The sequence below is a fragment of the Micropterus dolomieu genome, linkage group LG13 (assembly GCF_021292245.1).
Source record: "Micropterus dolomieu isolate WLL.071019.BEF.003 ecotype Adirondacks linkage group LG13, ASM2129224v1, whole genome shotgun sequence".
Lineage (NCBI taxonomy): Eukaryota > Metazoa > Chordata > Actinopteri > Centrarchiformes > Centrarchidae > Micropterus > Micropterus dolomieu.
Genome location: NC_060162.1, coordinates 21195446 through 21210670, shown reverse-complemented (window position 1 = coordinate 21210670; position 15225 = coordinate 21195446). Strand labels below are relative to the sequence as shown.

The 15225-nt window shown below is 39.1% G+C and overlaps 1 protein-coding gene across 8 annotated transcripts in view; it reads right to left on the bottom strand.

Moving 5' to 3' along the window:
* cntfr (ciliary neurotrophic factor receptor) overlaps nucleotides 1-15225 on the bottom strand; it is a 262439-nt gene that overhangs the window by 51160 nt on the left and 196054 nt on the right. For all 8 annotated transcript variants that reach the window (XM_046067328.1, XM_046067327.1, XM_046067324.1 and 5 more), the window contains 2 exons: nucleotides 5956-6073; nucleotides 4328-4494 (listed from right to left, as the gene is read on the bottom strand). In XM_046067328.1, coding sequence (XP_045923284.1) covers nucleotides 4328-4494; nucleotides 5956-6073 — 285 coding nt within the window. The remainder of the gene's footprint in view (nucleotides 1-4327; nucleotides 4495-5955; nucleotides 6074-15225) is intronic.

The following is a 15225-nucleotide window of genomic DNA, read 5'->3' as shown; positions in this document are numbered from 1 at the left end:
GGGGGTGCACCTGGAGCCTGACCAAGCACTACTATTAATAATAAAGGATTTTCTCTTAAATGAAAAAGTTTAAAATCCATTGAGACAATAAGAGTCTGGGACTTAACTGACCAAAACAGATATGAAAACTATTTGAAATATGCTGACATGCACAAATGAGGAGGAACAGATTGAGGGCCCTAAGACTGAAAGTAATGTTGCAGGTAGGCAGGCATAAGCTGTTTTGTCAAGACAGATGAATAAATTACAGAAAATAATAGGATAGTGTAATGAGGCAATGTTAATACAAGAACACCACATCACACATACAGTCTATGGCCAGAATAAGTATATAGTAGACAGAGCAATAACTCTTAATGTGGGGGCAAATATTAAAATATGTAGCAACAAATGATTGGTTAAAAAAAATTAATAAAAATGATGATGTGTGATCATATGGGTATAATTTTATGACATCCCACTGTTGTGCCTGTCCATGCTTGGCCTGAAAACGTCTGTCATGCCTCCCTCGACTGTTCAATTTTCGTCCGCCGTACTATTCCCCTTTCTTTCTTTCAGTCTCATGCTGCAACAGTGACTGCAGCCCAGTCGTTCTCTCTGCTGGTGATGCAAGTGAACAGGTCTACTGTAACATAAAAGTCGAATCTTTCAAACAGCTACTTAAGAGACCATTATTTTGTCTGCACTGTCTGCTGAAAATGGAGCGCGAGAGAGGGGATAATCTTTCTTACTAAAAAGAAAAAAAGTGTTGCTTAAAGATTGTCCTGGTGGCTACGGCTGCAAGTGGTCTGCAAAAGCTAAATCCGTATGCCTGAGTACTTTCTTTAAACAACCGATTGTAGTGTTTCTAAAAGTATTATTATGCGTCATCTAGTCCTTTCACTTAATACATCCAGGTGTGACTGGATTGTTAAAAAAAAAATCCATCTAAAACTCTGTCGTTCCTCTCTCCCCTGTCCTCAGACTACACCATACCCTTTTCACATAAATGGGCTTTTCAAAAAAGAAACAAACAAAAAAGAAAAGTGGAATCTATTTATCTTTTACAGTAGAACAGGTGCTGGATGACAGCATCTAACAGTGTACTTGAACAAATGGGAAAAATGGTGAGAAGTAGAGTGCTTCGATCTGCAGTGAAATCTTACAAAAATAACTTACTAAAGGGAAAATGGAGCAAAAAAAGGGTAAAAAAAAATGCTCTTATAAAACAGTTGTTGCTGTGTAAGTACAGCACAACAGCTCCTCCATAGATAATGCCTATACCATGCTAAGAGTCTTTCAAAAGAAATTATAAATTAAAGTCGCATTCCAGACTACAGGGAGTCATACTGTACCCACGACAATTGCATCAACCCTTCATCCCCTGATTCAACTATGATGGGGATGCAACAATCTGATCTCTAACTTGTGGTGTTTTATTAATTTGACGCAGATCCGCATCATTTGGGACCTTAACTTGCGCCTCAGGGATTTTTAGCTGAAAACTGCAACAGCACAACGGGTCTTAAGAGGTCCGCTGCTGTCCTAGAGACAGCTCTGCTTGTTAAGTTTTGTGCATGGTCGTAATTAGTGCATCTCTTAGTAAATATGCATCCAAACCTCTGCCAGCTGTGCTTTTTTTTTTGTTGCCAATGCTGATCTCTGACCACCCTTGTGGAGAGAGCTAAGCCTGCTGGAATCAGAAAAATATCACAACAAACTGATTTGTTGCTTTTTTCTAAATAAACAGCACTAGGGCGTTAATTAAAGTATTCTGAACTAGCTGTCATTAATATCTCCTCTTTTATTTACTGACTTTTATTAGCTGCTCCTGGGACCCTTCTGCTTCCCCCTCAAAACTACCATAGAGTAACCGCCAATTAAACATGAATACGATCACTCCACCAAGTATTAATTAAAAGAATGGAGCAGCTACATTCACCCTTTGGAATTAAGTTACAGTATATTCATTTTAATAACAGTGAATCGGTAATGTAGTATTGAATGACAGCAGGTGCTGAGGTGGGCTAATGTCAGAGTTGACAAAAAATAATCTGTAGATCCCTTTACACTTCGACAACTTAGACACGTTTGATCATCTTAGCACTAGAAAGCTTTAAGTTATCATTTGATGAGTGTGGAGCTTCCCCGAGGGTTCTCTTTGTAACTGTACCCACAGCATGCACATGTGGTGCACGCACGCACGCACGAACACACACACACGTGCGCGCGCACACACACACACACACACACACACACACACACACACACACACACACACACACTCTTATCTAATTTCATCCCAGCTTTGGTAGGATGAACAAGGACAGTTGAGAATCGTCTTACTCCCACTCAGAATTCAGAAGTGCACCAGGAAGCATGAAATTGTTTTATTTATTTACGATCTGCCTCGTTGTCCCTGCTAATGAATGTGACTTACAACTTAGAATGGCAGGAGAAAGACTTTTAACAATGCAGGAACAATGAGGAGATGGGGGGAGGAGGGAGAGGACTGACAGAAGAGAAGGCAAACCGTATGAAACGTCAAAAATGAAGAAAAGGAACACAGAAAGGGAAAGGGCCACATCCACACTCATTTGATACACGTGTTGCAAAAGTTAATCTACCAGAAAGTGTTTATACAGCATTGTATTGGTTGCTAGCTACAATTTTACTAAAAGCTTAAGACAAAAAAGAAGAGATGGAAGTTTTCTTCAGGCTTAAAAGCAAACTTTGAGAAATCAATCTGAAAATAATAGTGTGGACAGACATTTGGCACATAAATGTCATTTTCAAATTTATCTGGAGGGTATGGCTAATGATAACAGAGAAACCGGGAAGAGAGGGAAGAAGAAGGAACATAGGGGGGAAGAGAGGGAAAATAAGTACAAAGTCACAAGAAGGGCATGCAGGAATGAAAGAGAAAGCAGAGGGAAAGAAAGGAGCAGTGGGGTATTTTGCTATCACAAATAGTTGAAGGATATTTCCTGAGCCAAGGCGCTAATCCGGCTAGCATTAGCATTTTCATGAGTCCTGTGTCCGGGGCTTGGCAGAGCATGTCACCGCCTCATTTGGTTACTTATGTACACACACACACACACACACACACACACACACACACACACACACACTCTCTCACTCTTTCTCAATACCTTACCCTCTCAACCGACACACTCCACACAATCGCTCACAGCCCCATTGGTGTCTGTGTGTGTTTATGCGTCATGCACACCCATATCGCACTCTAAGCAATACAACAGAGCTGAGAACTGCTGGAAGCACTTCCCTTATCTATCAAAGTACTCCTCATTTCTTTTTTAAAATGAATTTCTCCTCTTCACTGCTTTCCAGTCTGAGTCGCTTATGAATTCTAAGAGTCTTGCTGTTATTATGAAGCCTGCTGCAGCCTAAATGGACAAAAACTTCACAATCCAAACTGCATTTCTTTAAAACTACTTCTCATATGACCATGAAAGTTGTAATTTATAAAAATAGCCAATGAAGGAACTTTTAAGGTTACTTTTCACATTAATACCAGCTGCTTATATGGCAGCTGGTGTTTTGGGTTATCTGGCACATTCAGTGAGTATCCAGACCACTGATTTATACTCTGCTCCGAGCCTCAATTAAATACTGTTTGCTGTTTGCAGAAAAGGTTCAGAGGTAGCATGTTTATTATGTAACACTTTTGGTAATGACAGGTGCACCATCAGAGGTGCTAATGGACTATGCTGTTGGTTAAAGAAAAAAAGCTGTGCACTCTCCTCTCAGCTGGGTGACGTTTATTTGGCCATTGAAAATTTCAATTTCAATTTCATTCTTTGTCTTTCTGACACCAAGCATAACTGTGTGGGCAACACATCTCCAAAGGGAACCAGAAGTGAATGAAATCAGTCATCTGTGGTCAAACAAATGCATTAACATTGCTCAAGGGTTGGCATCCTCAAAGAGAGGCCTTGACAGTGTGCATTTTAGTCCTTTGCCAAATATTTGTCAGCCTGTGTGGGAAAAGGATCTTAGATGTGTCCCTGAACTTAGCTTTAAAAAAAGCATTGTTTGTAAAAGTGCTAATATTCTGCAGCCTGGATAAGTTAAGAGGAAATATTTCTTTAATGTTTAAAATGTCAGTGTGAGCTCAGCACCTAAATGAACCCATTTAAGTGCTTAGACATGCTTTCTTTCAAAAGTGATAAGCCTGTAATTCATTTAGTATCAAATTTGGTATGGGGGAAATTATTGTTAAATATGTCCAACACAACACCGGTCACCTTACAGCAGAATGCAGGTGTAGCAAAGGAGAATGGAACAGAAGACAACATAATAAAACATGACACAACATCTATCTTACCTATATTTGACTCCTCAAAAATAATGTTGGTAGAGGCTTTCCCCAAGGCGTTCACTGCTGTCACGTTAACTTTGTAGGGAAAGCTGGAGAAGACCTCGGGAAAACGTACGCGACAGCGATTCTTGTGGTCCGGATCTTTCTGCACCTCCAGTGAACGCTGGTTGTGTCTGGAGAGGAGAGTGAAATTACAGAGGTAGAAAGAGATAGAGGGGGGATAGGTGAAGAGAGAAACAAGGGCAAATGTGAGGAAGACAGAGACAGGTTATCTTCAAGCTTCAAAGCTGGGATGTATTTTAACTCTAACAGTGAAAACTGCTGACTATACCTTCTGCTACACAGAGGACAGCTTGGATTTTGACACAGCCACACTCGAGATTTACTATCTTACTTTTTAGTATAATTTTTTTATGTGGCTTCTAGGCGTAAATGTGCCTTTACAACTTTATTTTACATTTACTTATATGCTAAAAGCACTTTGAAATCTTGCACTTTATTTACTGCAGATAAAAGCCAGATGTCAGCAACTATCAACAGAGCTCCTAAAGACAATTACAATCCGCTCCTCAGGAAGTCATTGATTTTTTTGCGGGGGCGGGGATGAGGCTGTTCAGCAGAATGTCAAATGCTGCTCAAAAAAAGGACACACTACTCATATTGTTAATCTCTGTCCTCTTCATCTTGGTCTCTCTGCCCCACTGCTCATTATTATTCAAACAGAATAATATTAGTGTTACAACATTAATGAAGGCAGTGCCAACCTGCAGGGGTGTGAGCTGTTGGGTCCGTGTGATCTGGGAATATCAAAGAGAACATGACAGAGACAGACTCGCCCGGTCTCCATCCACACATTTTGAGTATTCTCACTACTGTTAAAACATGCCTGGACGCCCGAGGACAGGTAGAAGGCGGTGTTTAACTATAGAGGGAAACCAAATGGAATATTTTTCTCACATGCCCCTTTTCTATAATCTCAAAATCATCTTTTTCACGAGCCATTTTTTTCAGTTTAAGCTTTTCCCTTTATATGTGGTGTTTTTCTGTCTTTGAGGTTTTCAAATGAATTACTCAAGAGGACTGGAACAAATATAAGAGATAATGATACCAAGTGTAAGTCACACTGAATCTTAAAATATGTGTTTTATGTCTGTATGTTCAGGTTTGACATAGTTATGACTCTGAGGAGGAGTACGATGTTTTACGGAAATTGCTGCAATTGATGTTTTAAAGTACTTTACATCCCTCTGTATCCCTCAACGTTTGAAAACCAAACTCTACTAAACCAGAACATAATTATAAAATGTTATTTTAAATTAAATTATCAGAATGACACTTTAAAGGATAATCTAAAAATGTATTACAACTACGGCCTTTGTGGAAATAGTTTTGGCCATCCTGACTATTCATGATATTGCATCTTTTCTCATCAAACATTGTTATCACAATGTTCCCATAACTGACAACAATGATTGCCAAAATTACAAAAATAAGACGTCAGTTGTAATAAACTAGAATTATCCTTTAATTCATGTCACTCAAAGGAGGCTAGCTCTTTGTATGCTATACCAATGTATAGAAGTGGAAAGTTGCACCCATGCGCCCATGTTTGTGCACAAAACAAATGCACTTACTGTACGTCCACTTCAAAGTTAGTGGGGATGTATGTCGGGTGCATCTGGTGCCAGCTGCAATAGAAGCCTTTAGGGTAGGTGTTGGATCGACAGGTGACTGAGGGCTCCCGAGGGGAAACTACAGAGAAAATAAAGACAAGAGAGACGTGAAGACGGTTAATTAACTTGTACAGTATGTTATAAGGAACAAGGATGAGTTGCGAAAAAGCGAGACATACCAGAGAAAGAGAGAAATCAACATATCAGAGTTTGTATAGATTATATTAATCAAAACTAAAGCAGCCGTGCCTAATTACACCTTTCCTTATTGAATAATTAATTCTTGATCAAGTATTTCATTAAAAACGTCACTGCTACCCACTTTAAATTAGATTGTGTCTCTGGTTGTTTTATTGGATGTGCTTTTAATTTGTTTAAGTGTGATTGCCTGTGTTTTTTAAAAATCTTTGTTTTAATAATACAAATAAATGATTAAAATCACTTATATACGTGTAGACCGAAACAACATCTTTTAGGTTTTACAGAATCACTTGTATTTTCTATAAAAATCAAGCTCAGGCAATCCTGGCAAATCTGATATGTTGAGTCAATTTGCTTTGAGAGACCATCTTGTTATAAAAATTTCATGTCAGGTTTAACACCACACAGCACAGCAGTATGTGTCTGCTTCCTCACACTTTTATTTAATCACTGCAGCAGTTTTTTCAAATATTAAATGTTGCGACCTGGGGGGGGGGGGCTTTTGAAATGGTCAGAATTTTTAAGTTTTTTTCCCTTTGCTGTCTGATCGCCTTTATGAGTAGAAAACATTGAACTGAACACCTAGTTGTAGGATATTTGTGACCTGGGACAAGCAATCTCTCTAACAATTCAACCAATCTCAATTAAATGATGAAGAATTTGAAAACCAATAAAGCAGCAGAAGGTGATGGAGAGCCGATCTGGAGAAATTGGAGGGACGGAGGAAGAAAAAAGAAGCTGGTAGGGAGGGAGGGAAGATGGTGTGTGGAGAAAAAAAAGGATATTGGAGTGGTAGAGCAAAAGAAGAATAAAAGAGGTTGGCCAGCAAAAGTGATGTTACGCCAACTCTGGCCTCCTCCAAGATTAGGCTCTTTCTTCACGGGTAGTGAACCGCGCATTCGTCTACCACTCCCTCTTTCTGCCCACAGCTTTTTACCCTTGTTATCTCTACTACATGTAATACACAGTAAGGGGAATGGATTGTGGCCACTGTTAGCAGCGTGGATTGTGCATCACTTACAACTGCTATCTGCCCTGTCTCAAGATCCGATTCACAAAAGGTAATGATATTAAGTGCCATAAAGTCTTGCAGCTGAGTGCAATTTGCCCCTGTTTTGCATCTGTTAAATGTACAATTTTCAGTAGCGTTCCCAATAGTATTTGTTCTTAATGTGTCCTGAAGCAGCATATCACATGACATGGTTAAGCAACATTTGAGTCAAAAAATGCAGCTGCTAGGAAAAAACTTTCCACTCATATTATAAAATTTTTGATTTGGAAGAGAACTTATTGTACAGAGTTTTTCCTGTATTGAGACTTACAAGGCGACCACCTCCTTACATATTTGGTCCCACCCCCAGCTCTTCATAAAACACTGTTTTCTAACAAGCGTTGCAAGTGTTGGAATTCTGTCATTTATACTGCACCTAGACGCTGCCACAACTTCCAGAGAAAGAAAAGGGCCGTATTTCTGTGGACCTTTCTCACACAGCAAAATAATCACTAAAGAAAACAAAAATGCTTTCCCCAGCTATTCCATGTTTTTAAAATAGTTTAATATCAACAGCAGGTGCTGCAAATGGCATTTGTGAACGCTGCTCTATGCTCCTCTGTGCGAATGAATGCCTTCCTGAACGACTACAAAGCTACAGTATGGTTGTATATACTTGTGAAATGTAAGGAAATAAAGTTGAAATTTTTTTAATAAACTTTTTTCTTACTTTATAGAATACAAAAATTTAAATAGACATTTGCAAAATAATAAATAAAAAGTTATCGGCTGTCTTGTATGAGAGGAGATTACTAAAAATTAAATAAAAGTTATTTTTAATTTATTTTAAATTCTTCAAAAACAGAGATCTACATGTGTAAACCATACTTTGCCAGAGAAATTCTGTTTATCAGTATTTCTCAATCTCAAACATTACTTAACCATGTTATATGACATGCTTCAGTATGAAATATTAATGGGACCACTACAGAAATATGAAGGTAAACATTTAACATCCAGGTATTCACATCAACTATACTGGAAGAGGACCCTGAACTATAATTGATTTTATTTGAACATCTTGCTGCATCAGTTTTTATGTTGCATTTGAGTTAATGTTGAACAGGGCACCTTTTTTTTTTTAACAAAATATACTTTAATGTGATTACTGTAATTTTCTTCAATCATAAAATTATTAGAACTCTTTAAATATATTGCTTGTAAAAAGTTGAGCACGGTACACATGTACCTGTGCGCACGGGATCAGGATGGTACCACTGCCGCCTCATTTTGAGACAGGGAAAAACTAATTCTAATTATTCTAATCTCTAATTCTGTCTGCGGGACGTCTCTTGTTTTTCTGTTTCATAGTGATTGTTATTTGCGATGCTTTAATGGCGCGCTCCCCCTCATGCATCTGTACGCACGGAGAACTGTTTTGTCTCCTCTGCTCTCTGCTGGACTGGTACTGGAGTGTAATCATCACCACCGTCTCTCACAGCAGCAGGTTTAATGTTGTTTTTCTAATTTCATTGCCTCGTGATGTATATCAGGTATTGTACTGTTTGTGCCGTCTGTCCTCATATGATGTACTGTGATGAGCTATTGCTTCGTCTGGCTTCAGTCACTGCTGCAATGATCACTGGAAAGTCTGGGTGTGACACCCCTTATATACAGTATGAGCTTTAGTCACCTTTAACTCTCTGAAGAGGCTAATCATTTTTTTACAATGAGGCTCATTTGCATATAAGGAGGCCAAGTGTTTGCACATTACCTAATTTAAATACGTGCAAGTAGGACCAGAGCACAGTAGCACAATTAGGTGTGCATTTCACTTTTGTTATTTTTACTTTTAAATAATGTTCCACCACTCTCCTTTCTTATCTTTATCTTAGCAAGGCTTTTCATTTCACACATGATGCTTCATTGGTTTCATGATGCTTCACTGGATTGCTGCAGTACATCGTTTTGACAATATATGGGGCTGGCATTGAACTTTCATTGTTAAATATTGGATATCAGCCAATCAGTAATATATACTCCTGATATGATAGGTTGAACTGATAACAGCTACATTCAGACTTTTAATTTTTCTATTGTTAGTAATGTAGACCAGAGTTAAATGGTGGGATGGGTCAACCTGTCTTTAAGAGCCACTAACCCATTCAGTGTGGACATGTGAAAAACTGCATGAGCTGCTCAGTCGAGCAGGATTTCTCTCCCCAGTGGGAAAAACGATAACTCCCAGCTGCTATTTTCAGTAGTTTGATGAAGGTAAAGTCTTGAAGGGACAATGGAAATTTCTAGATATGTGACCGCTGGGAAAACTGAGTTAGGGTGTTCTGAATGTCCTATCAACCTGAATGTTGATCTGTTTCGAGATGGAATTATATTTGTTGAAATGATGTAACCCCACCAAAGTACAGTAAAAAAGTACACAAAGTGTGTTTAATAACTTATTGCCCACAATTTTTATATAAAAATAAAGTACATTCATTAAAAAGATATATATTACTTAAACTTTAGCTAACAAAATGAGTAACCTTGACTTCACTGTAATTTAGTTTAGAATATAAGTGAGCTAATGAATTAACCATTACTGTTGCAAAAAACAATGTTGCTACGACTAATCACTATATAATAAAGGCTAGATCAAATCATAAAGCTACTGTCCTGATAGCCAATAAAAGACAAGTATTTTTTTGTGGCAAAAATAAGCAAGAGGCATTGTGTCTCAATATAGGAAAACATCAACAGTGGAAGAAAAACAACACGAGCAGAAAGACAATCCCTCAGAAGGGACGGAGTTACAAAAGGCAGGTCTATGATGGCACAGAGATTAATTCACAATAAAAAACAGTATGACATACTGTAGCAGCATCCTGTCTAATTATTTTGTAATTTGCAATTGTGATATCAAGACATCTTTGTAACATTCTTTGTGAATAACTCACACACACACGCCCGCAAGCAAAAGGTAAGCTTGATTGGCTGGTATGGGGTCATTTCACTGTCACACACAATCGGCTGTGCTTAAGAGGTCACCACGGCAACTAATTAGCCTGTCAATAACGTCAACGATGAGGTGCCAGGGACGACATCCAATCACACTCAATTAATCTCGCAGACTAATTGGGGCCATCTCAATCACTTGGCTCCTCATCTGAGAGCTTCAATCAAAGTCATGAACACACAAAGTCGAACAGAAGCATACCTACGCACATACTAATTGTCAAGACGACAAACAAACGCTCTCACACACATGTTCGGAGCTGCAGGTAATCCTATAGTCTTCGTAGAATTAGCCACAATCTACCAGCTTATTAAGAACTTGGAGAAGTTACAAGTTCAATGATAACAGGTGGAGATCATTGTGTTAGGGAGAAAAAAGCAGCAGAGGAAATGTAAAAAGACGAAAAGGAAGGAAGGAATACAGGCGTGACGAGGGTGAGCCCTATGTGTGTGCTCTTGCCAGCCGTGTTTGGAGTGGGTTATTTGAACTCTGGAGTGTTTACTCCTTTAATTTAGTTCTTTTTGCCGGGCGTGACTGGTGTCAATCAAACTATCGCTGAGACATCTAAAAGGGCAGTTCACATGGTAGGGCTCCTCCAAAGGGGACCGGGGTGTGGTTTGTTAGGAGGGGAGAATGTGATCTGAACCATCAATACTAAATGACCCAATAACACCAGGGTTTATGTGTACAAGGACACAGATGTTGACACTTAAATGCCAGCTGCTCATCGTGTTTTTAAAGTCAAGCGTAACAGAAAGAAGTAAGGACAAATCGAAAAACTGGACTGATGCCGACACAAGTTACTAAAACCCAATAAAAGTTACTTCTAAGTCCATGTGATTTAAGTTAAAAGCCCAGGACTCCTTGTATTATGTAAGTATTTGGTCAGTTTACCTTAAATCTTTAACTGTATTTATAGAGATGTGTGGTTGTTTTGTTTTCTTGGTTTTTTATTTGCTTCAATCCTGTTGGGATCTTTGTTTCTGCACGGTTTTCAACATTTAGTGATAGTTTGAACCTGAACGAACTAAATTCCTAAACGCAATAAACTAGCCTACCCATTTGGAGAATTTACAGGAAACAAATGTGTTGGTTCAGTGACAATGTAAGAATTGCCAAAGGAAACCAACCAGGTCAATGTTAGAATAGCAGAGACAAGAAAAGAAGAGGAGGGTAACAAGGACAGGATGGGAAAGAAGAGGTGTATCTGTGAAGGCGAGGGACTGGGAGAAGAATGGAAGAGGAGGAAAGGGCTGGCATGGGGTGAGCCTAGAACAGAGAAAATATCTGGGAAGAGTAAGGGAAATAGATGAAAAAGGGAGAGGATGTGAAACTAAAAGGCATTCTTTCATCAGATTTTTACTAATGTGCCCTTGAAACACAACACGTCCGCATGCACATGCCCACAAAGCTGCAGCTCAGTTGCTTCAATAACAATAAAAACATCAAAAGCTTTCTATGCATCTAATGAAAGGCTGAGAGGTTGAAACAGGAAGGAGAAGACAGGACAAGAGATAATGCACCTGAAATGGAGAACAAAGACATTAAAAACATTAATTCATATTAAAATGACATTGTGCACGTTGTTCTTCTTTTTGTGAATCACTTCGTGTGATATCACTTGAGTCAGTGGCAGACAGGGCACTGCTCATGAATAAATGTTATTTGAATTAGTGCGCTTTCATCATCTGGTTTGAATTGCTAAACAATGAATGTGATTTTGAAGATCCCCTTTGTCAGCCTCATGAAACACACACCTGCATGTGTGCACAAGTGGTTAGTAAGGTTACTTTTAAATGGTGATAGGTCACAGACTCAACTTACTACAGAGTGGGGCTCATAAATCACAAGAGACCAAGAGAGAAAAAAAAGGAGAGCTTTTTTGTTGAGAAAATGCATGCAGATTTTCTGTTTGAATCTCTGTAGATTGTTAATCATTCTATCAATTATTAACTTTGAATTTTATTTAAAAACTGACCACGATGGCAAACTGAAGCAGAGACAGACATACAAGCACTGGTTTTGTACCTGGCTTTATTGCAGACATTTAACTAACAAGTGCAGTCAGAAAATATCCCTCTCAAGTTGCTATAGTCACAGATTGAAAATGCCATTCTTTTTTCTTTCAATATGCCATGCTGTATACAGCTGTTTCATTCTTAAGTCACAGTGAAGGTGGAGTGTCTCACAAATATGATTTCTGAGCCAAGCAAATGCCCAAGGATGTTAACGTTTCACAGGGAGAGAAAATGGGAAGATTTTGTCCACTAGATTTTGTATCACTATATATACATTTGTCTCAATTTTAATGCCGTTAGATTACATGATCAATGTCATGATGTAGTTAGTCTTGGAGCACTGGGATGTATTTTCTTGTGATCACTTTGCTCCAAATTAATTGAAAGAAACAAGCAACTTATTGTAGTTCTTTTTCTGTCTCATACTCTATAAGCCACACTTTCTCTTCTGCTGTCCCACTATTCTAAACCTGTCACACAAAAATTTTGGGTCTCGCGAAAGAGGATCTTTGTCACAGGAGGGCGCGCACAAACACACACACAGAAATGTGATGAGGGACAATGACATCCAGTGGCCTGGTTGCTAGGCTGCAGACGCTGTAGTAATTGCTATTTGATTGTGTTAGTAGCCTCCCTGTTGCTTTGTGTGTGTGTCTCACATCCCTATGTGTGTGCGCATATTCATGTCTTTCTGTGCTTGTGTGTGTTTGTAGTGGATTCTCTTGCTATGACAACAAGGATGAATGCCTTTTCTTCTTTTGCAATTTCTCCATTCATTCCCCTTTTTTAATAATAATAAAAAAAAAAACTGGGCTTATGAAAATCAAACTGGATGTCTTTGGTCTCGACAGAAACACAAAAGTTGGCCTTTATTCAGTTTTTTTTTACTTACATGGAATCCGTTTGACAAACCACAGTCTTTGCTGAACACAGTTAAACCTGCAGTGCGCAACATTTGTCTCCCCCTTCGGGCAGTGAGAGTAATTACACAAACATGTTGATGCATGTTTATAACGTATGCCTGATGTATCACCTAACGCTCATAGGCCCGGACAAGTCTCAAGCTTGTGTGCAGAATAGTTACACAAATACAGACACATTTCCACAAGACAATTATCCATTATTTAGGTAGGGTAATAGCTACATAGCCCACCTCAAATAATTTACAAATACCAACCTGTCTAACAGAAGTAATGCTACATCCACATCTGCCCTCAGTGCTTTCTCTTCTCTCAGCGCTCTCCACCAAGGAAAAGCTACACCAATGGTTATCCATGTTTGTTCTTGCCGTTAATTGCTTTCTTTTGTTCTTCTGTAATCCTTCCCCTGAACGCCAAGTTTGTTTATATCTGGAACATCAGAAACTTTTCTTGGATGCTTCTTGAACACATCATTACCAGTGCGTCAGCGCAGGAATGTCACCACAGACACTAGATTTTAAAACTCTGGTATGCTGCGAAATACAGAGAGATTTACCTGGCGGTGAGAGGCTTTATCAGCATTGTGCGAACTCGTTAGGCAAGGTCTTGAATGCAATGGCAGTTCATTAATATGTTAAAGCCCCACACCCCAGCCTCAAGTATCAGAATAACAAACCAGGCGAATGACACTAGCTAATATCCATCTATCCGTCTGTCTTTGTATCAGGCACATCTCATTTAGTTTTAAAATCACGTTTTTCATATTAGAAATCCTACTGGGAAGAACTGGATCCTCTTGGAGTCCGGGCTGCTTTGAATGGCATAACTCGTTTAGGCAGATGGCTTTGGTCTCTGCTCGACTCGGCCTGCCAACGCTGGGCTCACTGCATTTTAGATTAGCTTAGTCATGTGTCACGGGAGAAAGAGGAATGTAAATAAAACCGTAGGACAAAGTCACACAGAGACAGAGACGCTGTGGTGCCTTTTTGTCCAGACCAGCTGTCGTGGCTAACGGTAATGCAATTGTGGTGTAATATTTTTATCCGGTGCTCTGAAACTATCCCGAAGCATGAACGCACATGTGAGAGTGTATGTGGCTGTATGAGTTTATGTTGTGTACTGTAAAGTGAGTATGTAATTTTATGTACTGTATATGTACTTGAATTGAAAGTGCCTACATTTGTACAGTATGTGCATACTTGTGTGAGTGCCAAGTTAGGATAAATATATTTAAAGAGTGCCTTTAAGCCATCAGCATACATTTTTGTTACTTTTGAAGTAACTTAGCTTTGATTGTATATCGTTTTATATACATTTGCCTAAAATTCAGCAGGGCATATTTGGTATTTTTTTATTGAAAATAAACTCCAAAGTACAGAGCCCTAGCTTGTGTGCATCCTGCATGTTGTGTGTATTTGTAAATGGGTTTGCTCTTTATTGCACTTCCTGTCTAATTTATACAATCACTGAGCTGAACTTACTGACTCAACGCACCAAGTGCTCTTTTCTCTCCTTTGCTTCTTTTCTATTTTTTCTGTTTCTATCTTTTTCTCACCCTCCCATCCTCTCTCTCTCTCTCTCTCTCTTTCTAATAGTCACTGATCCAGAGCTGCTCCTTCTGAGTGCGCACACACACACACACACACACACACACACACACACACACACACACACACACACTGCACAAGACAATGATGCCCTGGCATTCCAGGAATGTTTCTGGGCCAATTGGAAACAGCCGTGTGTGAGAGATGAATGAATGAAAGGAGGATGAATACCTTATGAGAGCATCAGGAGTTGATAAGTGAGAGAAAGACAGAGAGACAAAGGTGAAGAGAAGAACAAAAAGAAGAAAAAACAAACCCTGAGTTGTGCAGGGCAATAAAAAATAAAATGTGTCTGCTTGATAACATCGCCATGTTCCCCGATCACCAATTACCTCTGTAATAAACCGGAATTATCGTTTTTAAAGTACTGGAAAGAGGTATGAAGGGAAGGAGTTGTTGAAAGGTTTGCATTGACCTCCGCAACTCTGGAAGTCAGACACAGGAAGACGACCATTACACTTGGACACTTAGATCCCCCCCC